The 21,045-nt window shown below is 46.6% G+C and overlaps 1 protein-coding gene across 3 annotated transcripts; it reads right to left on the minus strand.

The window, feature by feature from the left end:
- Window positions 1-1,050: 1,050 nt before the first annotated feature.
- On the minus strand, window positions 1,051-20,760 carry LOC124858392. 3 transcript variants are annotated; one of them, XM_047350414.1, is made up of 16 exons: window positions 20,621-20,760; window positions 15,886-18,466; window positions 14,524-14,665; window positions 14,313-14,438; window positions 12,562-12,607; window positions 12,177-12,313; window positions 11,855-11,988; window positions 11,642-11,752; window positions 10,669-10,941; window positions 10,451-10,524; window positions 10,156-10,368; window positions 9,089-9,167; window positions 8,893-8,994; window positions 8,686-8,738; window positions 8,521-8,590; window positions 1,051-1,971 (listed from the first exon to the last, which is right to left on the minus strand). In XM_047350414.1, exons 2-16 carry the CDS (start codon window positions 18,454-18,456, stop codon window positions 1,852-1,854), a joined length of 4,251 nt encoding a protein of 1,416 aa, XP_047206370.1. In that variant the 5' UTR covers window positions 18,457-18,466; window positions 20,621-20,760; the 3' UTR covers window positions 1,051-1,851. The 3 variants fall into 3 exon arrangements, with proteins under 3 accessions (XP_047206370.1, XP_047206371.1, XP_047206369.1); XM_047350415.1 differs by having other exon boundaries at window positions 11,885-11,988; window positions 12,562-12,610; XM_047350413.1 differs by having other exon boundaries at window positions 12,562-12,610.
- Window positions 20,761-21,045: the final 285 nt, after the last annotated feature.

Raw genomic sequence — 21,045 nt, forward strand, 5'->3', positions numbered from 1 at the left:
AAATGTATTATGATTGTTATCAAATTTTCATCATGTTTAATTGAGTTACTGTATCGAAATTCTGTCTACTTCTAAAATGTAACTTTACACAAACTAATGCATTAAAACTCCTTATAGTGTTGATTCAAATGAAATTAAAAGATGAAGAGAAATCTGAGGGAAACCCAGACATAACCTCCCAAGCTGCTCTCAGGACAGAGGGGAAAAATTGTCCCTTGCCTCCAGTGTCTAGGATGCCTCCTGATCACCACTTTATTTCATTTCTGACATTTTTATCATTTTGCCCAATCAGGAAAGAAAGTATTCAGCAAATGTAAAAGTTATCAACCCAACCTAAAAATGTTTAATAAGTAATTTGCTTAACCTCATCAAATAATTTGAACCTTATTTTTTCCAGGTAAAAAGAGAAGTTCATGTCAGACTACCTGAAAGAAAAACAAATGTTTCTATATTTGTCCCTCGTTATTCCTGTCACTGTGTTCGACCTGAGATAACCTCCAACTGAAAGGGGGAAATTAATTAAAACATGTTGTCTGAGCAGTCTGTGACCCATTTTCATTAAAGGAGATTTATGAGCCCTGCCAGATAAAAAACTGCGAGCTTCCTGCTTTTTAAAACGTTCCATGTTTTATTACAGCAGACACGCCACTTTGTCTGAGGGTCTCCTCAGGCTGAATACTCGGTTGTAGGGTGTTATTACAGGGCTTGTGGAGCAAAATGAGCCTAAGGAATACCAGAAGGATTTGTTAAAATAGGGCCTAGGACCTGTTTTAGGCCATATTTGGTAAATCAGGCCCTCCTTTGTATGGTCCTTATGTTTGGATTATGGTGTAAACTGAGTCCGAACAAAATTCAGAGATTAATCCTAAAGTCAGAGGTTTAATTTCTGTAAATGTGATGAAATTAGCTTAATGTGTCTGTCATGGTACAGATCATTTCATTAGTATGCTTCCAATTCATTGGGCTGCTGGTAAACAAACGTTGAAGCCAAACAATGTAGTGATGTAGCTCTACTGCCATCTGCTGGTCTGGCAGAAGGAAACTCGGAGCTTCATCCAGATGAACACCATCTGTAAAGGCACTTCTTTAATTTAAATTAGTTCAGTATCCTGTACATCTGTACACAAATACATATGTCATAGCAGTGCCAGCTTTACATTTATACCAGAAAACAGAACATCTGTCTCTTTACAATCAAAAAAAAAAAAGTCAAAACACTTCAAGTTGAATCAGTGTTTGTTCTGGGACGCTCAGCGGTCTCTCTGAACAGAACTGAAACATGTACAAAACACAGCCAGTTAAATACGGTCAACACAAGAATAAAGCTTCAACAACTAAAACAGTCCAGTTGAACACAAATAAAACGGAATCCGTGTTTAAAATGAAATAAAACAGTCAAAGCAAAGAAACAACATTTTTCCATTGCTTTCAAAGAGAAGCACACAGTGAGGCTTTACAGTTATGGTTATTCATTTATGGGCCTGGAGAACATGGAGGGTTCTGGCACTCCAGACTTAAAAACCCAGAATGAAAAATAGAATCCTGATAGAATTTCCTGTAGAGAGCCGACATCCAAACAGAAGATCCCCACAATAAACCATAAAGTACCTGGTTCTGGTAACACGGAGCCGAACAACAAGATAGGAAAGAAAACTAAAGAATTGCAGAGACATTCACAGCTTATTTTCACATTAATGCCAAAAAATTAAAATGTTGAAAAACTTCAACTCTCCATCAGTTCTTACAAAGCCACGTGTGGCGTAGATTCTACCTGTATCGTGGTAAATAATTTACAGATAATCTTCATAGTTAATATACGACAAAACAATCCCAGCAACCGGTTTCATATCCTCACAGCGGCAGCAGAGGATGCTGGGACGCCTGGTGCTCCGCTGAGGGGGCGGGTTCAGCCAACGGCTCATTGGTCGACGCCCTCTGGCAGACCTCAGCATAGCTCGGCTTCTTCAGCTCCTGAATGGATCATAGAACAGGACCTTCCATCAGTGTTCTGAGATGACAGCAGATGGATATTCTGACACGTTTTACAGAATTATTTGAGTAACTCTGATTTTTAAAAACATACCATCCACGCTTTCTTTTTATTTTACTAACAAATAGACACAGTTAAAATATAGATGGGGATTTTCACCACCACAAGATACAACGCTTTGACACAGAGGCTGAAGAAAAAACTACTCTGTGTGTTAGGATCGATGACATCACAACAGACGCACAAATGGACCTGATAAGCTGGCATTGACAACAGAGTGGACAGAATACAACTAACCGTTTTCAGGGAGGAATATAATTTAAAACACGAATAAAGTGGAAAAAAAATAATAATAATACCAATAAAAATATTTAAGGGAACTCTCATCAGTTTCCTTCACCTTATGTGATGTCATCAGAGGCATGTCAGCAGGAAGCATTTTTTGGAGGGTAGATTTTTTATTGATTAAATTATGTTTTACTTTAAAACAAATAGAAAAACTGACCATGACATTTTGTTCTCCAAGTGAAACTGGATTTTAGGTGAGTTTAATTAATCTTACAGAAAAGTCTGGCTTGTAGTATTAAGCGCTTTAAGAAGAAACACTAACCAGAAACATTCCTGTAATATTCATGGAAATTAAAAGATAATCAGAAATAAATAAACCACAATAATCAGAGCTTCCTACGTCATTATAGACCTCACACAACCTTTAAACTCCTGAACACTTTGGGAATTAAATGTAAACATTCAAACTAATATAGTCTGTTTGTTGAGTTTTCAAAGAAATCAGAAAATATGAATCATAGAGAGCAGAAGATAGTTATAATGTGAGTGAAGGTCCATAGACTCAGAGGAACCTGTTGGAGCTTCACTGGGATCACATTCTGAGTTCGCTGAAAGCCAGAAGGTCATTTCTTTCAGCTACCCTCAAGGTGCTCATTGTTCAAAACATTAAGGCTGCTGACACGAATACGTCCCAAAAACAGACCAGTTGCATGATGATCAAGAGTCACGCAAACTCCAAAAGTCATTCATATCAAACCCCATAAAGTGCTGATGATGCATCTATGACGCACCTCCGAGACTCTGGACCTTCCCTCACCGAGGACCTTCACTCACCGAGGACCTTCCCTCACCGAGGACCTTCCCTCACAAAGGACCTTCCCTCACAAAGGACCTTCCCTCACAAAGGACCTTCACTCACCGAGGACCTTCACTCACCGAGGACCTTCACTCACCGAGGACCTTCCCTCACCGAGGACCTTCCCTCACAAAGGACCTTCCCTCACAAAGGACCTTCCCTCACCGAGGACCTTCCCTCACCGAGGACCTTCACTCACCGAGGACCTTCCCTCACCGAGGACCTTCCCTCACCGAGGACCTTCACTCACCGAGGACCTTCCCTCACCGAGGACCTTCCCTCACCGAGGACCTTCACTCACCGAGGACCTTCCCTCACAAAGGACCTTCCCTCACCGAGGACCTTCCCTCACCGAGGACCTTCACTCACCGAGGACCTTCCCTCACAGAGGACCTTCACTCACCGAGGACCTTCCCTCACCGAGGACCTTCCCTCACCGAGGACCTTCCCTCACAAAGGACCTTCACTCACCGAGGACCTTCACTCACCGAGGACCTTCCCTCACCGAGGACCTTCCCTCACAAAGGACCTTCCCTCACAAAGGACCTTCCCTCACCGAGGACCTTCACTCACCGAGGACCTTCCCTCACCGAGGACCTTCCCTCACCGAGGACCTTCCCTCACAAAGGACCTTCACTCACCGAGGACCTTCACTCACCGAGGACCTTCCCTCACCGAGGACCTTCCCTCACCGAGGACCTTCACTCACCGAGGACCTTCCCTCACCGAGGACCTTCCCTCACCGAGGACCTTCACTCACCGAGGACCTTCCCTCACAGAGGACCTTCACTCACCGAGGACCTTCCCTCACAAAGGACCTTCCCTCACCGAGGACCTTCACTCACCGAGGACCTTCACTCACCGAGGACCTTCCCTCACCGAGGACCTTCCCTCACAAAGGACCTTCCCTCACAAAGGACCTTCTCTCACCGAGGACCTTCACTCACAAAGGACCTTCCCTCACCGAGGACCTTCACTCACCGAGGACCTTCCCTCACAAAGGACCTTCCCTCACAAAGGACCTTCCCTCACCGAGGACCTTCACTCACAAAGGACCTTCCCTCACCGAGGACCTTCACTCACCGAGGACCTTCCCTCACAAAGGACCTTCCCTCACAAAGGACCTTCCCTCACCGAGGACCTTCACTCACCGAGGACCTTCACTCACAAAGGACCTTCCCTCACAAAGGACCTTCCCTCACCGAGGACCTTCACTCACCGAGGACCTTCACTCACAAAGGACCTTCCCTCACAAAGGACCTTCCCTCACAAAGGACCTTCCCTCACAAAGGACCTTCCCTCACCGAGGACCTTCCCTCACCGAGGACCTTCACTCACCGAGGACCTTCACTCACAAAGGACCTTCCCTCACCGAGGACCTTCACTCACCGAGGACCTTCACTCACAAAGGACCTTCCCTCACCGAGGACCTTCACTCACCGAGGACCTTCCCTCACAAAGGACCTTCCCTCACCGAGGACCTTCACTCACCGAGGACCTTCACTCACAAAGGACCTTCCCTCACAAAGGACCTTCCCTCACAAAGGACCTTCCCTCACAAAGGACCTTCCCTCACCGAGGACCTTCACTCACCGAGGACCTTCACTCACAAAGGACCTTCCCTCACCGAGGACCTTCACTCACCGAGGACCTTCCCTCACAAAGGACCTTCCCTCACCGAGGACCTTCACTCACCGAGGACCTTCACTCACCGAGGACCTTCACTCACCGAGGACCTTCCCTCACAAAGGACCTTCCCTCACAAAGGACCTTCCCTCACCGAGGACCTTCCCTCACCGAGGACCTTCACTCACCGAGGACCTTCACTCACCGAGGACCTTCCCTCACAAAGGACCTTCCCTCACCGAGGACCTTCACTCACCGAGGACCTTCACTCACAAAGGACCTTCCCTCACAAAGGACCTTCCCTCACAAAGGACCTTCCCTCACAAAGGACCTTCCCTCACAAAGGACCTTCCCTCACAAAGGACCTTCCCTCACCGAGGACCTTCACTCACCGAGGACCTTCACTCACAAAGGACCTTCCCTCACTGAGGACCTTCACTCACCGAGGACCTTCCCTCACAAAGGACCTTCCCTCACCGAGGACCTTCACTCACCGAGGACCTTCACTCACCGAGGACCTTCACTCACCGAGGACCTTCCCTCACAAAGGACCTTCCCTCACAAAGGACCTTCCCTCACCGAGGACCTTCCCTCACCGAGGACCTTCACTCACCGAGGACCTTCACTCACCGAGGACCTTCACTCACCGAGGACCTTCACTCACCGAGGACCTTCACTCACCGAGAACCTTCACTCACCGAGGACCTTCCCTCACAAAGGACCTTCCCTCACCGAGGACCTTCACTCACCGAGGACCTTCACTCACCGAGGACCTTCACTCACCGAGGACCTTCACTCACCGAGGACCTTCACTCACCGAGGACCTTCACTCACCGAGGACCTTCCCTCACCGAGGACCTTCCCTCACAAAGGACCTTCCCTCACCGAGGACCTTCACTCACCGAGGACCTTCACTCACAAAGGACCTTCCCTCACCGAGGACCTTCCCTCACCGAGGACCTTCCCTCATAAAGGACCTTCACTCACCGAGGACCTTCCCTCACAAAGGACCTTCCCTCACAAAGGACCTTCCCTCACAAAGGACCTTCCCTCACCGAGGACCTTCACTCACCGAGGACCTTCCCTCACAAAGGACCTTCCCTCACAAAGGACCTTCCCTCACCGAGGACCTTCACTCACCGAGGACCTTCACTCACAGAGGACCTTCCCTCACCGAGGACCTTCACTCACAGAGGACCTTCCCTCACCGAGGACCTTCCCTCACAAAGGACCTTCCCTCACAAAGGACCTTCTCTCACCGAGGACCTTCCCTCACAGAGGACCTTCCCTCACAGAGGACCTTCACTCACAAAGGACCTTCCCTCACAAAGGACCTTCACTCACAAAGGACCTTCCCTCACAAAGGACCTTCCCTCACAAAGGACCTTCCCTCACCGAGGACCTTCACTCACCGAGGACCTTCCCTCACCGAGGACCTTCCCTCACCGAGGACCTTCCCTCACCGAGGACCTTCACTCACCGAGGACCTTCACTCACCGAGGACCTTCCCTCACAGAGGACCTTCACTCACCGAGGACCTTCACTCACAAAGGACCTTCCCTCACCGAGGACCTTCCCTCACAAAGGACCTTCCCTCACCGAGGACCTTCACTCACCGAGGACCTTCACTCACCGAGGACCTTCCCTCACAGAGGACCTTCACTCACCGAGGACCTTCACTCACAAAGGACCTTCCCTCACCGAGGACCTTCCCTCACAAAGGACCTTCACTCACAAAGGACCTTCCCTCACCGAGGACCTTCACTCACAAAGGACCTTCCCTCACAAAGGACCTTCCCTCACCGAGGACCTTCCCTCACAAAGGACCTTCCCTCACAAAGGACCTTCCCTCACAAAGGACCTTCCCTCACCGAGGACCTTCCCTCACAAAGGACCTTCACTCACCGAGGACCTTCACTCACCGAGGACCTTCCCTCACAGAGGACCTTCACTCACCGAGGACCTTCACTCACAAAGGACCTTCCCTCACCGAGGACCTTCCCTCACAAAGGACCTTCCCTCACAAAGGACCTTCCCTCACAGAGTACCTTCACTCACCGAGGACCTTCCCTCACAAAGGACCTTCCCTCACAGAGTACCTTCACTCACAAAGGACCTTCCCTCACCGAGGACCTTCACTCACCGAGGACCTTCACTCACCGAGGACCTTCACTCACAAAGGACCTTCCCTCACCGAGGACCTTCACTCACCGAGGACCTTCACTCACCGAGGACCTTCCCTCACAGAGGACCTTCACTCACCGAGGACCTTCACTCACAAAGGACCTTCCCTCACCGAGGACCTTCCCTCACAAAGGACCTTCACTCACAAAGGACCTTCCCTCACCGAGGACCTTCACTCACAAAGGACCTTCCCTCACCGAGGACCTTCCCTCACAAAGGACCTTCCCTCACAAAGGACCTTCCCTCACAAAGGACCTTCCCTCACCGAGGACCTTCCCTCACAAAGGACCTTCACTCACCGAGGACCTTCACTCACCGAGGACCTTCCCTCACAGAGGACCTTCACTCACCGAGGACCTTCACTCACAAAGGACCTTCCCTCACCGAGGACCTTCCCTCACAAAGGACCTTCCCTCACAAAGGACCTTCCCTCACAGAGTACCTTCACTCACCGAGGACCTTCACTCACAAAGGACCTTCCCTCACCGAGGACCTTCCCTCACAAAGGACCTTCCCTCACAGAGTACCTTCACTCACCGAGGACCTTCCCTCACAGAGGACCTTCCCTCACCGAGGACCTTCCCTCACCGAGGACCTTCCCTCACAGAGTACCTTCCCTCACAAAGGACCTTCCCTCACAGAGTACCTTCACTCACCGAGGACCTTCCCTCACCGAGGACCTTCACTCACAAAGGACCTTCCCTCACAGAGGACCTTCCCTCACCGAGGACCTTCACTCACCGAGGACCTTCACACAGCCTATCAGATGCTCCAGCAGCTACCAGACAACATGTAACTCTCCTCCTGATTCAACCACCTCTGTCTTTTATTCCTGCCAGTTCTTCGCTAATCTGAACGTTTTCATCCTCATGTTTTAAACATTTTCACAGCAGAAAATAAAAAATGTGACTTCTATTAAATGTTAAAACATTCCCTTTGAGGCCCTGACAGATGCTCCTGCTGAACGCCAGATGACTGATACATCAGTTACAGGAGATCAACACTCTGGTCCAGATGATGTGTGGTTCTGTTTTCATTGCTTTTTGTAAAACCCCTTAAACGTTTTGATGAGCCTTTAATTGGACCCAACAGTGGGGTAAGTATTTCCAGTGAGACCACCGAGCAGATGGAACGTCCTGATTCACACACGCAAACCGGAGAATGAGGTTAGGAAAACTAAGGATGCCTGGAGCCTCCATGCTGGCATCTTTACACACAGATTTGTGACGCTGTAAGAAGAAGTTCTGATCCACAGTCTGGGTGAAAAGCCAGGAGTCTCAGGCAGCGCTGGGGAGGGTAACAGCAGGTGAGCAGTGGGTCTTGTATTCTCACATTAAGAGAAGTTATTCAGTTTCGATGTTTCTGCTGCATGTAGGACAGATTCAGTAAAGCTTTTCTTTCCTTTTGAGCTCCAAACCAGATTCATCCCAAAGCACCACTTATGAGTACCATTACACACAAAAAATGGATTAGAAAAATATCTCAAAGATTCCCCAAATACATCATCTGGTATATTGCAGCTAATAAAGCATGAATGAAAATCTGCAAAAAGAAGATAAAACTGAATATTCCTTACGGTTGCTGGGTCCTGTGGGAGCTGAACTGGTTTGTCCTCGATGGTTATCTCTCGACTGTCTGTCTCATTCCTGCAGACAACAACACACAGGTCTGCATGTGAAACATCCACTCAGACCAGTAAACATCGAATACTGGAGCAGCTCAGCTGTTAGTGGGTACTTACAGCAGTGAAGCTGACTGAGGCTCCACTGGAGGAAGCGGTGGTGTTATCGGACCCTGAGGATTCAGACACACGAAACATCTCAGAAAGCAGGACTGGCTTTATTACTTGGAAAAAAGATTCAAACAGGTCAGACTGTTGAACTGGTTCAGGTCAGCGCTGTGTGTGTGTGTGTGTGTGTGTGTGTGTCAGACAGAGAGTGTTTGTTACCTTGATGTTGTCATTAGTTGCAGGTACTGTTGCCGTGGCAACGTCTGCAGAAGAAAGAGGGGGGAAGCTGGACGAGCTGAGCTCCAGAGGAGGAGGAGATGGCTGATAAGGAGGGGACAGAGTGGGAGTGGGAGCATTTTCACATAAACACAGTCTGACCACTGACACATCAACTCCACTCTCTGTGTTTTCTTACCTGAGAGTTTTGTTTAGTTCTTTCCCAGGACTTTACCGTCTCTCTCCTCTTTTGGCTGAAGGTTCCTCTCCTGCTGTAACTGAGGCAGAAAAGAAGAAGTATTCATTGAACATTTTTTATATTTTGTTGCATGTCAACCTCAAACTTTAAAGTGTTTATTGGGATTTTATGAGACAAACACAGAGTAGTGATTAACTGTGAAGTGGAAAAAGTACAAATCTGAAAGGTGTGCATTTGTATTTAGCCCTTCTGAGTCAGAACTTTGTAGAACCAGCTTCTCCTTGCTGCTTTTCTGATTAATGCTCTCCTTTCCTGTGATTTACGCACATTTATTTAGGAGTATCATGGTAAAGGGGGCTGAATACAAATGTATGACACACATGTTAATTTGTAAAGAAATGTATAAACTGTGGATCATGTCATAGTCATGATGTTCTTGGTGTTGGTCCATCAGATAAAATTTGCAGAAAATACTTTAAGGTTTGTTGTTGGACCAAATCTAAACGAGTTCTTTAAGATGCCGTAGGCCTGTAGCTTTTTTAATTATCTTATTAGAGATAGATCAGATGTTTGTTCTGGATTAGTTTAAACTGTGTTTTCTGTTTCCTGCCTGGATTGTGACTATATTTCAGGTGTTAATGTGATAAGATCACTAAATCTGAGTTTGTTGCATTAAAAGAATCAAGAAATTCCAACAAAAGGTTTTTGTTTCTGTGTTAAACTGAGGTCCAGATCAGTGGTTTTAATTCCTCAGCAGCTCAACGTCACGTCAGGAAAAGATAGACGCATGAGAGCACAGAAGTTCCACATGACCTGCTGTTACTCTCCAGCTTTAAGGATGCAGGAGAACAGCAGTCACTGAACAGGTCAGAGGTCAAGCTGTCTTCACCCCTACTGCTGGGGTTCGGTTTGTAATGAGTCTGAGTCGACTGAGTGCTGAGAGGTTCAGACATCGTTTCTGCTTAAATGAGAGACTAACCTTCAATCACAAATGACTTCCAGGAGCTGCTGTCCTGCTGTGACTCTACAACAGAATACAAACAGAGGAAAACAATATGTTCTGTTACCTTCCCCGGTCCGAGGAGGGCATCAGAACCTGTTTGTTGGATTCTGTTCGACCCCCCCTGCTCTGTCGACGCAGGCCCCCCCTCAGCCGGCCTCGTCCAGCCTTCAGGGACGAAGAAGAATAACAATCTACAGACGGCTGCTCTGATGGTTGATAAGGGTCATTGTGTTGGTTCCACCAGCGATCTCCACAGTTCAACAATTTGGAGCCTCTCCTGCAGGTTAGACACCAGAAACACAGCTCTGACCCGAGTTCATTAAAGACCAACAGCTGCAGGATGATGGAGGAACCCTTGCCTGTGTGAGGGGTGTGGTTTGAGGGTAAAAGGTGCTGGGAATCCATCTGTGAAGTTGTTCATCAGCAGCTGAGACTGCAGGCAGAAGTTTAAACAGACAGTTAATGACCTGTTCTACTGAGCAGGACAACAGAGATCCACAAACACAGAATTATTACCCACAAAACAAAAGCCCATATATAGTGTGTGAAAGGAAAGAAGGTTGAGGTCTGCTCTCACCTCAGAACTCTCCTGGTATCCGGCTGCAGTGGTTGTCCACGCCTCGTTGCTGAGCTCAAGTATCTCCTGTGTGGCCGCATGTGGAAGGCAGGACGGGTTGAATGTGGTCGGGGGAAAGTAGGAGCTGTAACGCCTGCTGCACTGCTCCAACTGAACGGGCCTGTATCCGTTTTTAGGCGCGTAGGAGGCGATGGCCATGGTTTTGGCTTTTATCCGAGCCATGATGGGCTTCCCCTTAAAAACCCGGACCTCCTCTCTGAGGTACCTGTAGGCCTGAAGGAGCTTTTTGGTCAGTTACTCCTTAAACCACAGGCTGGTGACATATAGACACAAGCATCCAGCTGCAGTCCAATGTCACATACACTGCCTTTTCCACACTTTGTGTCAAAGTATTTTATTGGGATTTTGATGCAACACACCAACACAAAGTAGATCTTCATAGTGAAGTGGAAGGAAAGGACAGAGAAGATAGGAAGATGGGTGGAGCTAAATCCAGAACAATCCTGGAAGAAAACCTGATATTGTTCAGTCGCTGCTTTGGCAGACTAGATGTTTCTTGATGCCCACACCCAACCATGGTTAGACTGCTCTCCATCCAAACTGACGGAGCTGGAGATCATTTTTAAAAATGGCCAAAGATTCAGTCTCTACATTTTTAAAATGGGTAGAAACATTCCTTAAAACTGCAGCAAAAAGTTCGTTGTATAATGGAATGAATTATGGAATCTGAATCCAAGTACATGCCACACTTTTCAGATAATTATTAGTTATTTCCTTCCACTTCACAACATTGCTTTCCTTTGTGTTGGTCTGTCTCATAAAATCTGAACCTACTGACTAAATGTGGAAAAGGTCAAAGAATCCCAATCATTTAAAGGCAACAGAAACATGATTTCATTTTAAAGACTCTTCAGTGATGACGTTGAGCTCAGTTTTCCGTGGAATGATTCCAGGAATGCCAGCGGTGTTTTACCTGTTGAGCATCAGCTTCTGATTTAAATGTGAGGAACCAGTTGTCGTTATTCACAACCTCACAGCTCAAGACCTCTGGCAGGTTTTCTCCTTCGAACAGAGCCTCCACCTCCTGCAGAGCAGCAGAAACATCAAGCAAACATAATCAACCTGCCTTCCAGTCACAGTAAACTGCTTGATTCATAGAACCAAATATGTAAATAATGCTGGAAACCTGCAGCTGGAGAGGAGCAGGAGGACTCACCTCCGGAGGTGTGGTGTCGGGAATCTCACGCAGGATCACGATGCAGCGGCTCTGTCTGGGTCGAACCTTCTGCCCACATGGAGCCACCTGGACCAGAGGCATGGCTGCCAGCCAGACAGAGAGCAGGACATTTCATAAGGAAGAAACAAGAACTTACTTTTAAAATGACAGGATCAAAAAAAGTCTCAACAAAGCAATAAGAAAGAAACATCAGAACTAAACGATTCTGATGCTTTTCAGGCAGATTTGGAAACTATTTTTTCAATCGATGGAAGGTAAAACAGAAACCCACATTTCAGAATATCAGCGATCAGCTCCAGGTCTGTGGTGAGGTTCTTGATCCTGTCGAGGCTGGCCAGTGTGGAGATGGAGATGTACTGGTCGTTGTCCATCTGAGACTTCAGGTAGAGGTCGCTGCTGAGATAATCTCTGATCGGAGCAGAGAAGAAAGTAAGACTGGTGATAGAGAGGTTATGTACAGAAAGTGTTTTAAATGCCTCAATAAATATTTATCTGAAAAGAGATCAAATAAGAACCTTTAATTTTTCTGTTTATTTATTCAGTAACTGCTTGAGTACTATAAGGGTAAACATGAAATATAGATATTGGTTTTTATGCTCTGTTGACCTGTGTTGTTTAGTTTTCATCTGCTGACCCACTGTGGTTCCGATTGTTACCTGGTTAGGCAGGACTCCAAAGCTCTGCTCAGTTCCTCTCGGATCTCTTCTGGAAAACCAGGAAATCAAATGTTTTTATTCTGTGTTGCTGCCTCTGGCATTAAAATGACTTCCAAAGACTTGTACAGGTCCTTCTCAAAATATTAGCATATTGTGATAAAGTTAATTATTTTCCATAATGTCATGATAAAAATTTAACATTCATATATTTTAGATTCATTGCACACTAACTGAAATATTTCAGGTCTTTCATTGTCTAAATATGGATGATTTTGGCATACAGCTCATGAAAACCCAAAATTCCTATCTCACAAAATTAGCATATTATTAAAAGGGTCTCTAAACGAGCTCTGAACCTAATCATCTGAATCAACGAGTTAACTCTAAACACCTGCAAAAGATTCCTGAGGCCTTTAAAACTCCCAGCCTGGTTCATTACTCAAAACCCCAATCATGGGTAAGACTGCCGACCTGACTGCTGTCCAGAAGGCCACTATTGACACCCTCAAGCAAGAGGGTAAGACACAGAAAGACATTTCTGAACGAATAGGCTGTTCCCAGAGTGCTGTATCAAGGCACCTCAGTGGGAAGTCTGTGGGAAGGAAAAACTGTGGCAGAAAACGCTGCACAACGAGAAGAGGTGACCGGACCCTGAGGAAGATTGTGGAGAAGGGCCGATTCCAGACCTTGGGGGACCTGCGGAAGCAGTGGACTGAGTCTGGAGTAGAAACATCCAGAGCCACCGTGCACAGGCGTGTGCAGGAAATGGGCTACAGGTGCCGCATTCCCCAGGTCAAGCCACTTTTGAACCAGAAACAGCGGCAGAAGCGCCTGACCTGGGCTACAGAGAAGCAGCACTGGACTGTTGCTCAGTGGTCCAAAGTACTTTTTTCGGATGAAAGCAAATTCTGCATGTCATTCGGAAATCAAGGTGCCAGAGTCTGGAGGAAGACTGGGGAGAAGGAAATGCCAAAATGCCAGAAGTCCAGTGTCAAGTACCCACAGTCAGTGATGGTCTGGGGTGCCGTGTCAGCTGCTGGTGTTGGTCCACTGTGTTTTATCAAGGGCAGGGTCAATGCAGCTAGCTATCAGGAGATTTTGGAGCACTTCATGCTTCCATCTGCTGAAAAGCTTTATGGAGATGAAGATTTCATTTTTCAGCACGACCTGGCACCTGCTCACAGTGCCAAAACCACTGGTAAATGGTTTACTGACCATGGTATCACTGTGCTCAATTGGCCTGCCAACTCTCCTGACCTGAACCCCATAGAGAATCTGTGGGATCTTGTGAAGAGAACGTTGAGAGACTCAAGACCCAACACTCTGGATGAGCTAAAGGCCGCTATCGAAGCATCCTGGGCCTCCATAAGACCTCAGCAGTGCCACAGGCTGATTGCCTCCATGCCACGCCGCATTGAAGCAGTCATTTCTGCCAAAGGATTCCCGACCAAGTATTGAGTGCATAACTGTACATGATTATTTGAAGGTTGACGATTTTTGTATTAAAAACACTTTTCTTTTATTGGTCGGATGAAATATGCTAATTTTGTGAGATAGGAATTTTGGGTTTTCATGAGCTGTATGCCAAAATCATCCGTATTAAGACAATAAAAGACCTGAAATATTTCAGTTAGTGTGCAATGAATCTAAAATATATGAATGTTAAATTTTCATCATGACATTATGGAAAATAATGAACTTTATCACAATATGCTAATATTTTGAGAAGGACCTGTATATGCAGCTTTTACCTGTAACAGGAGGTTCAGCATGCTCTCCATTAACCAGAAGAGCTTCAGATGTTTGTGTCCGACACTCTGCTGGGCTAAGATCCGCTTCAGCCAGACCCATGTTCCCTTCAAACTCTGGTACAAATCCTAAGAAATGATTATTAGGAAAAGAATCAGGCAAAAACATAAATCAGTTAAAGACAACAGTCTGCTGTGATTACAGGGAGCCGACCTTCTTGGTGGTTCTGGTCGACGGGAAGCTGCAGCCATGGCTGCTGAGGCTGCTGGTACGCGGGGTCGGGGATGTGGAAGCTGAGGTTGGGATCGGTCCATACTTCAGCTTCACGGTTCAGACAAGGAGCAGCAACAGGTTCCTGAAACAAAAACACACAATATTCACCAAGGCGGATAATAAAATACATTTACATTTCTAATCGGACAAAAAGGTAAAATATTAGGAAGAAGTTTCTGTTAATGTGGACAGACAGAAAGCTGTGATTTAATGTGTCTGGGTTCACTGAATGATCCCGTCCTGAAACAGATTCTGACTTAAATCAGTTGTTTCATTTAACTTTAAACAGGTCTGTTCTGGGTTGTGCCATAGCTTAACTAGTTAGTCCTGATCTAACCCTTAACTAGTTGTCACTTCACACAGGTTAAAACTGAATCTAGTCATGTTCAGAGTTCATTATGTGAACAATCTGAAATAAACAAGAACTGCTTGACGTACATTCCTCCATCTAGCCATAGATTCAAATCTTTACTAACCTATAGAACATGGTGTTAACATTAACTAGAAGCATTTGACCCGTTCTAACCTCCTTCCACTGGCTTTCAGTTCATTTTGGGTTTCTGTTTATTGCTTGTTCTCAGCATTTAAAATGGTTTGATTTGGAGCCAGTCAGAGCTGCTCAGTCTGGTAAATCCTGCTTTTAACTCCAACTGAGCTTTTATTGTTGTCTAAAGTCTTTTATTTTATGTTGTTTTAGTTACATTTATCATTTTCTGATTGGTTCCATATTATTACAGTTTAATCTTTATTCTCTATAAAAATAACTTTTGTCAAAGCGAAAAGTGCTTTTAATGCGCTGTATGAACAAACACTAAATTATTGATTTTCTCACAGAAATGGGATGATTTAGTCAAACTCTAAATAAAGCTGTTCTCAGAGCTAAAGTTGTGTGTTTAACCTGAATAAGGCATGGTTTAATGTAACCAGGACAAGCTGCGCTCAGTTCAGGTTCATCACGTAGAAAACAGCGCTGATAACCACCACGCTCATCTGAACGTGTCTGTTCAGGTAAATGAAAACCATGAGTCCAATAATCCAGGAAATGTTACATCATTTCCTGGATTATCGCTATATAACATAATCTCTTCAAACTGTCCCTGGATGCATCAAGCACATGTGTCAACAATAACCCATGTGATGTTTTAAATCCCGAATATTTAAGATGTATTTCCTACAGGCTTCATTTTGTCTGTGCATAAAACTGCCCAAAGATCAACCAAGACATCTGCAACATGTGCAGATCTGAGAAATATTGTAACAATAATCAGTTGAACTCAGCTGGGATGTTTGCTGCAGACTTACAAGCTGAGAGCAGTTTGTGTGCCAGTCCCACACACAGGACCCCTGAGGCGTCACGGTGCTGTAGGGGTAGACCCCCAGCAGAGCCATGGAAGGCTGCAGCTCTGAAACCAAGGCTGGGATCTGCTCTTCATCACCGCCCCTCATCCTCTCAGCCACAGACAGTCCCTGAGCCAGACCATCAGGGTTCTTCTTCACACCCAGCCTGATCCAGGGTTGGGGTGACAGGCGGCAGACAGACGACTCTGCCAGGTCTCCAAGCAGCTCCGACACCATGTCCCTGATTCCCCCGTCCTTCTGTTCCTCCTCCTCTTCAGCAGCTGAGAGTTCCTGATTCAGGAAGGGAATCTCATAAGACGGAGTAGAGGCATAAACATCGATCTGATCTGGGTCCACTGGTACCGAGATGTGAGTCTCCTCACAGCTGACAGCATTAACAATCCAGTCTGAGTAACTGGTGACACTGTGGACACTGGGGGTTTGGGAGGAATCAAAAAGTGAATTTGTTGTCTCCATCCTCATCTCGTTCATCTCCTCCAGGTCATTTCTGTCTGATAATGCTTCCAGCTGAAGGAAACTGGTGGATGTTTGGCGCTGAGGGACCACACAGCCAGAGGAAACACTGGGGGGGAATCTTTCATGGTGATCAGGGACTGGCTGAGGGTTGTAGGAGCTTTTCTCTTCTTCCTCATCAACAGGAACAAAAACATGAGATTCTGTCTCCTCTGCTTCGCTCCTCGGTGGATTTTTCTCTTCATGGATTTGGCTGTTCATACTCTCAGATGTGAAGTGTGAGGAAGAAGAGTAAGCAGGAGATGAGGATGGAGGACCAGAACGTTCATCTTCTGGAGGAGGAGGCTGACTGGGTGGACGGCGGATTAAATCTTCAGGGCTTTGAGGACCAACGTCCACAGTGAGATCATCCTTCTCAGAGCAGATGTCCCAGTTTTCATCACTCCTGTCTACACGCGAAGAATCTGGGTCTGATTCCAGTAAACCAAAGGAAGCGTCGCTCATCTCTGCAGGGTTGTTTTTCTGGTAGATCTCTGCCTGTTTGTTGTTTTCACCCTGAAGGATGACCTCTGGGTCAAACACAAACCCACATTCAGGTTTTAGAGTGAAGCCCTCAAACTGTTTGTCACAGTTATCCAACCAGAACGCTGGTTCAGCATCGTTGTTCCTAAACTCCAGTGTTGGCTCTTTGGAACCAGTGTTGTTGGGTTCTTGCTGATAAAACGTGTCCTCAGGTAAAGCCGACACAGGAGCCAGCAGGGTACTGGGATGACTGGCTGGTAAAAGGGTTGTTTCAGCATCAAGGATTCTGCAGAGACCCATGGAGACGGCTTGTGTCTGACCGGTTCGAAGGGTCAGCCCTGCAAGCAGTGGGAGCTCAGCATATTCCTCCTCCTGGTGGAGTTCTCTGATCTCAGGGGTTTTCTTACAGGTGGGCTTGAGTTCAGGAGGTTCTGTTGCTGGCAGAAAGTTTTGGGTCTCCTGCTTTGCACACTGATGGAGATCACTGCTTGGTTTCACTTCTTTCTTCTTAAAGGGGATATTTTCAGCTTCTATCGAGTTCACGCTGTTTTCCCTAAACTGATAGCTGTCCAGCATGGATGCCTGAGGGTCCTCGCTGCTACTAGGAGTCTGAGTGTCACCTTGTTGAAGAAGTGCAGCATGTTGCTTTAGTACATTTTCCTTCTCCAAAAACAAGCCAGGAATCAGTTTGTCAGCTTGTGGCTGTACAGAAATAACTTCCTCATCATGTGACCAGCTTGTAGCTGTATGAGCATGGTCCCAGAGCAGAACCACCTCTGATTGGCTGGAGAGCGGAGGAGCGGCTGCCCCAGCTGTTAGAGTCCGGCTCTGATCCCGCTCATGTTCCAGGTCCTCTGCTTCAATGGAACAGATGCTGTAAAAGTTGCGGTTTGTTGTTTCCATGACCTGATGGAGAGCTGCGGGGCTGACAGAGGTTTCCCACCCATCCTGGTCCTGGTCTTCAGATCTGTGGAGGTCCTGCTGTGGCTCCTGATGCACACCGTTGAGACTGACCCTGCAGGGAACCAAGGACAACGCTGCTGGAGCTGACGGACTTCCTGCCGGCCTGTTTTCCGTCTGCTTCAGCAGTACGCTGAACCACACCGCCTTGCGTGCTGCGTTTTCCAGAATCTTCTGTTTGACCGGACTCTGAGTGGACACCTCCATATAAGGAGGTGTCCCACAGCTGGGACTGGGTTCACGTGTCTCAACAGCCATTGTTCCGGTGTTTTTGTGTGTGTTTGTAATGCTGGTGATAATAATAGCATCCAGACCCTTGTGAGGGCTTTCTGGTTTCAGATCCGTCTCCCTGCTGGAAAGAACCACCTCAGTCCAAACTCTGCTGTCCTCATCCTCTGCTGGTCGGACCGGCACAGACGCTTCCTCTTCCTCCAGACTTACGTGCTGGGCCACGGCCACAGCCTGCCTCCTGACCTGCTCTGTCACTGCGCTGAGCCCGTCGTGGAGAGGCGGTGATAACAGAACGCTCCTCTCCGTCTTCGGCTCGGTGCTGAGCTCCTTACTAAAGCAGCACCCCATCTTCTCCAGCCTGGAGGGAGAGTAAAACACAAATCTGCTATGGCCGCACTCACCAAGAGCCTATACAAAATGAGAGTAAATCATGAGCTGCTCCTCGCGGCTTCTGGACCACATGCGGAAAGAGGAATGATCTCTCTCACCACCCGGCCTTGTCCCACCCCTCCCACTGCCTCACCCCCTCCTCCTCCTCGGCTCTTCCCAGAATAGCTGGAGTCAAGGGGCTCACATGTCCCCGCCACTCAATGCAGGGTGGGTCTATGTGTGTGAATTAGGGCACAGATTCAGAAGGGTCAGCGGAGGCACATGACCCAGCGGCCACCAATCATAGAGCAGGATTCTTCGGGTAAATCCCCCCCAACAGCCCACCGACCACTGGACCTCCATGTTCAGTAACAGCTTCACCTGCCTTTCTTCTGAAACCAACTCTGCTGGTTAGTGGAACCATTTGAGGTCCAATAATCAACAGAATGACAGGAAACAATCATCTGTGGATAATCTGCCAATAAAAACGATCATATTTTAATCTGTTCTAGATTACTAACTAATCTGGGATATCTGCATATAAAGAGTTCCCTTTAATAGTCCCAGTACGACATAACGATGAACTGGAAGGAAAAGGTCTGCTGTCATGTTGTTTCAACATGTTTTATTAATAAAAATCTGAAAAATCTGCCGTGGATTTGTCTTCTGCCCCTTCAGTCAGTTCTCTGTAGAACCAACAAGGCTTTCAGGGCTCGTCTCCACCAGCCTTCTACATCTAGAGACTGAAATGTTTATCCATTCGTCTTTGTGAAATATGGGTGAAGACGATCTGTGAACAAGTCCTGCCACATATTCTCAATAAGACTTAGGTCTGGACTTTGACTAGGCCATTCTAACAAATGATAATAATTTGATCTAAACATTGTATCTCTGGCGGTGTGTTTAGGGTTGTTGTTCTGCGGGAAGTCTTGTAGCCTCTAACAGGTTTTCTTCTAGGATCTTTCTGCATTTAGCTCCATCCATCTTCCTATTGGATGAGCTTCCCAGTCCTTGCTGAAGAAATGTTCCCCACAGCATGATCCCGCCACCACCATGATTTACTGTGGGGATGGTGTTTTTAGGGTGATACTAAGAATGATTTTGTTCTCCATACATTTTGTAGGCAAAGGCAAAAAATGCCACATTTGTTGAGTCCACGACTAATAGTTGTCCTGTCAGCAGATTCTCCCACCTGAGCTTTGAATCTCTACAGCTCCTCCAAAGTTCAGTCAGATCTATGCAACTGTAGACTTCAATTTTCAAAGTATGTCACAGATTCCCATTAGGATTTAAGTCTGGACTTTGACTAGGCCATTCTAACACATGAATATGCTTAGATCTAAACCATTCCACTGTAGCTCGGGCTGTATGTCTTCAGGGAGTTATGCAGGTAAAGTTTTCCACCATTTTTTACATTCAGCTTGTAAACATAAAAGTGAAATATTGGCCTCCTCTGACCATGGGCCTCTTGGCTTCTTCTCTGATCAATGCTCTCCTTGCCCAGCCTGTCGGTTTAGGTGGACGTCCAGGTCTTAGTAGGTCTGCAGTTGGTCCATCCTCTCTCCGTGTTCAGATGACGGGTTGAACAGAACTCTAGGAGATGTTCAAAGCTTGGGATGTTGTTTTAGAACCCAACTCTGCTTTAAACTTCTCCATAACTTTCTTCCTGACCTGTCTGCTGTGTTTCTTGGTCTCCATGGGCTGATTTTTCTCTAATGTTCTCCAACTAACCTCTGAGGCCAGAAACAGAAACACTGCATCTATACGGAGATTAAATTACACACAGAAGGACTCTGCTAACTAATTAGATGACATGTTAAGGGGTTTATTCAGGGGTATCAGAGAAAATGGGACTCAAAACAAACACCACTTGTTTTATTCATTGAAATCGTTCAAAACTGTAATATTTTTCTCTCACATCAGAACTATGCACTACTAAGTGTTGGTCTATCACAACAAACCCCAATAACACACATTAAATACAGTTCTTTTACAAGGCATTGGACAGAAGATTTTATCCGCTGTATAGAATGAAAGTTGATCATTTCTCCTTTTTGAGAACCACAATGACCTGAGCAACCAAACTCCTGATGTTTTCAACAGCAACCTTAACCCTGTTAGAGTGCACTGACATGACATTTACCTGGTAGGCGCTGTAGTAACCAGGCACCAGATCTCTGAGGGTGAGCTGCACCTGTAGATCAGCTGGATAGAACAGATCAAGGTCTGACGTCATTTGACGCGGCCTGGAGGGCGTCGATGGCGGTGGGGGGTCAATGTCACGACTGCTGCTGCTAGTGATGGTCACCAAGGAGACTGCTGGGGGCTGGGAGACAGCAGAGGAGGAAGTGAGTCAAAGCACCAGTTGGTATGATGGAAAAACTCAGCATGGATAAAAACTGAAGACAGGTTGTGCGATAATAAACGCTGTTTATGACGAGTAAAATGCTAATTTACCACATCAAACTTTTTAATGTCTGATTAGACAGCTGGTCATCATTTCTTTTCTATTAATTAGCACTGACACACACAATAACTTAAGGTTTATAACACAATAAAAAGATTTAT

Source organism: Girardinichthys multiradiatus, chromosome 21 (genome assembly GCF_021462225.1).
Source record: "Girardinichthys multiradiatus isolate DD_20200921_A chromosome 21, DD_fGirMul_XY1, whole genome shotgun sequence".
Taxonomy (NCBI): Eukaryota; Metazoa; Chordata; class Actinopteri; order Cyprinodontiformes; family Goodeidae; genus Girardinichthys; species Girardinichthys multiradiatus.

Coding starts and splice junctions, on each gene's coding strand:
- LOC124858392 (XM_047350413.1), bottom strand. CDS start 18,456: ATGGGGTGCTGCTTTAGTAAGGAGCTCAGCACCGAGCCGAAGACGGAG. Junction 14,439..14,523: donor CGACCAGAACCACCAAGAAG/GTCGGCTCCCTG, acceptor ATCATTTCTTAG/GATTTGTACCAGAGTTTGAA. Junction 8,995..9,088: donor GAACTAAACAAAACTCTCAG/GTAAGAAAACAC, acceptor CCTCCTTATCAG/CCATCTCCTCCTCCTCTGGA.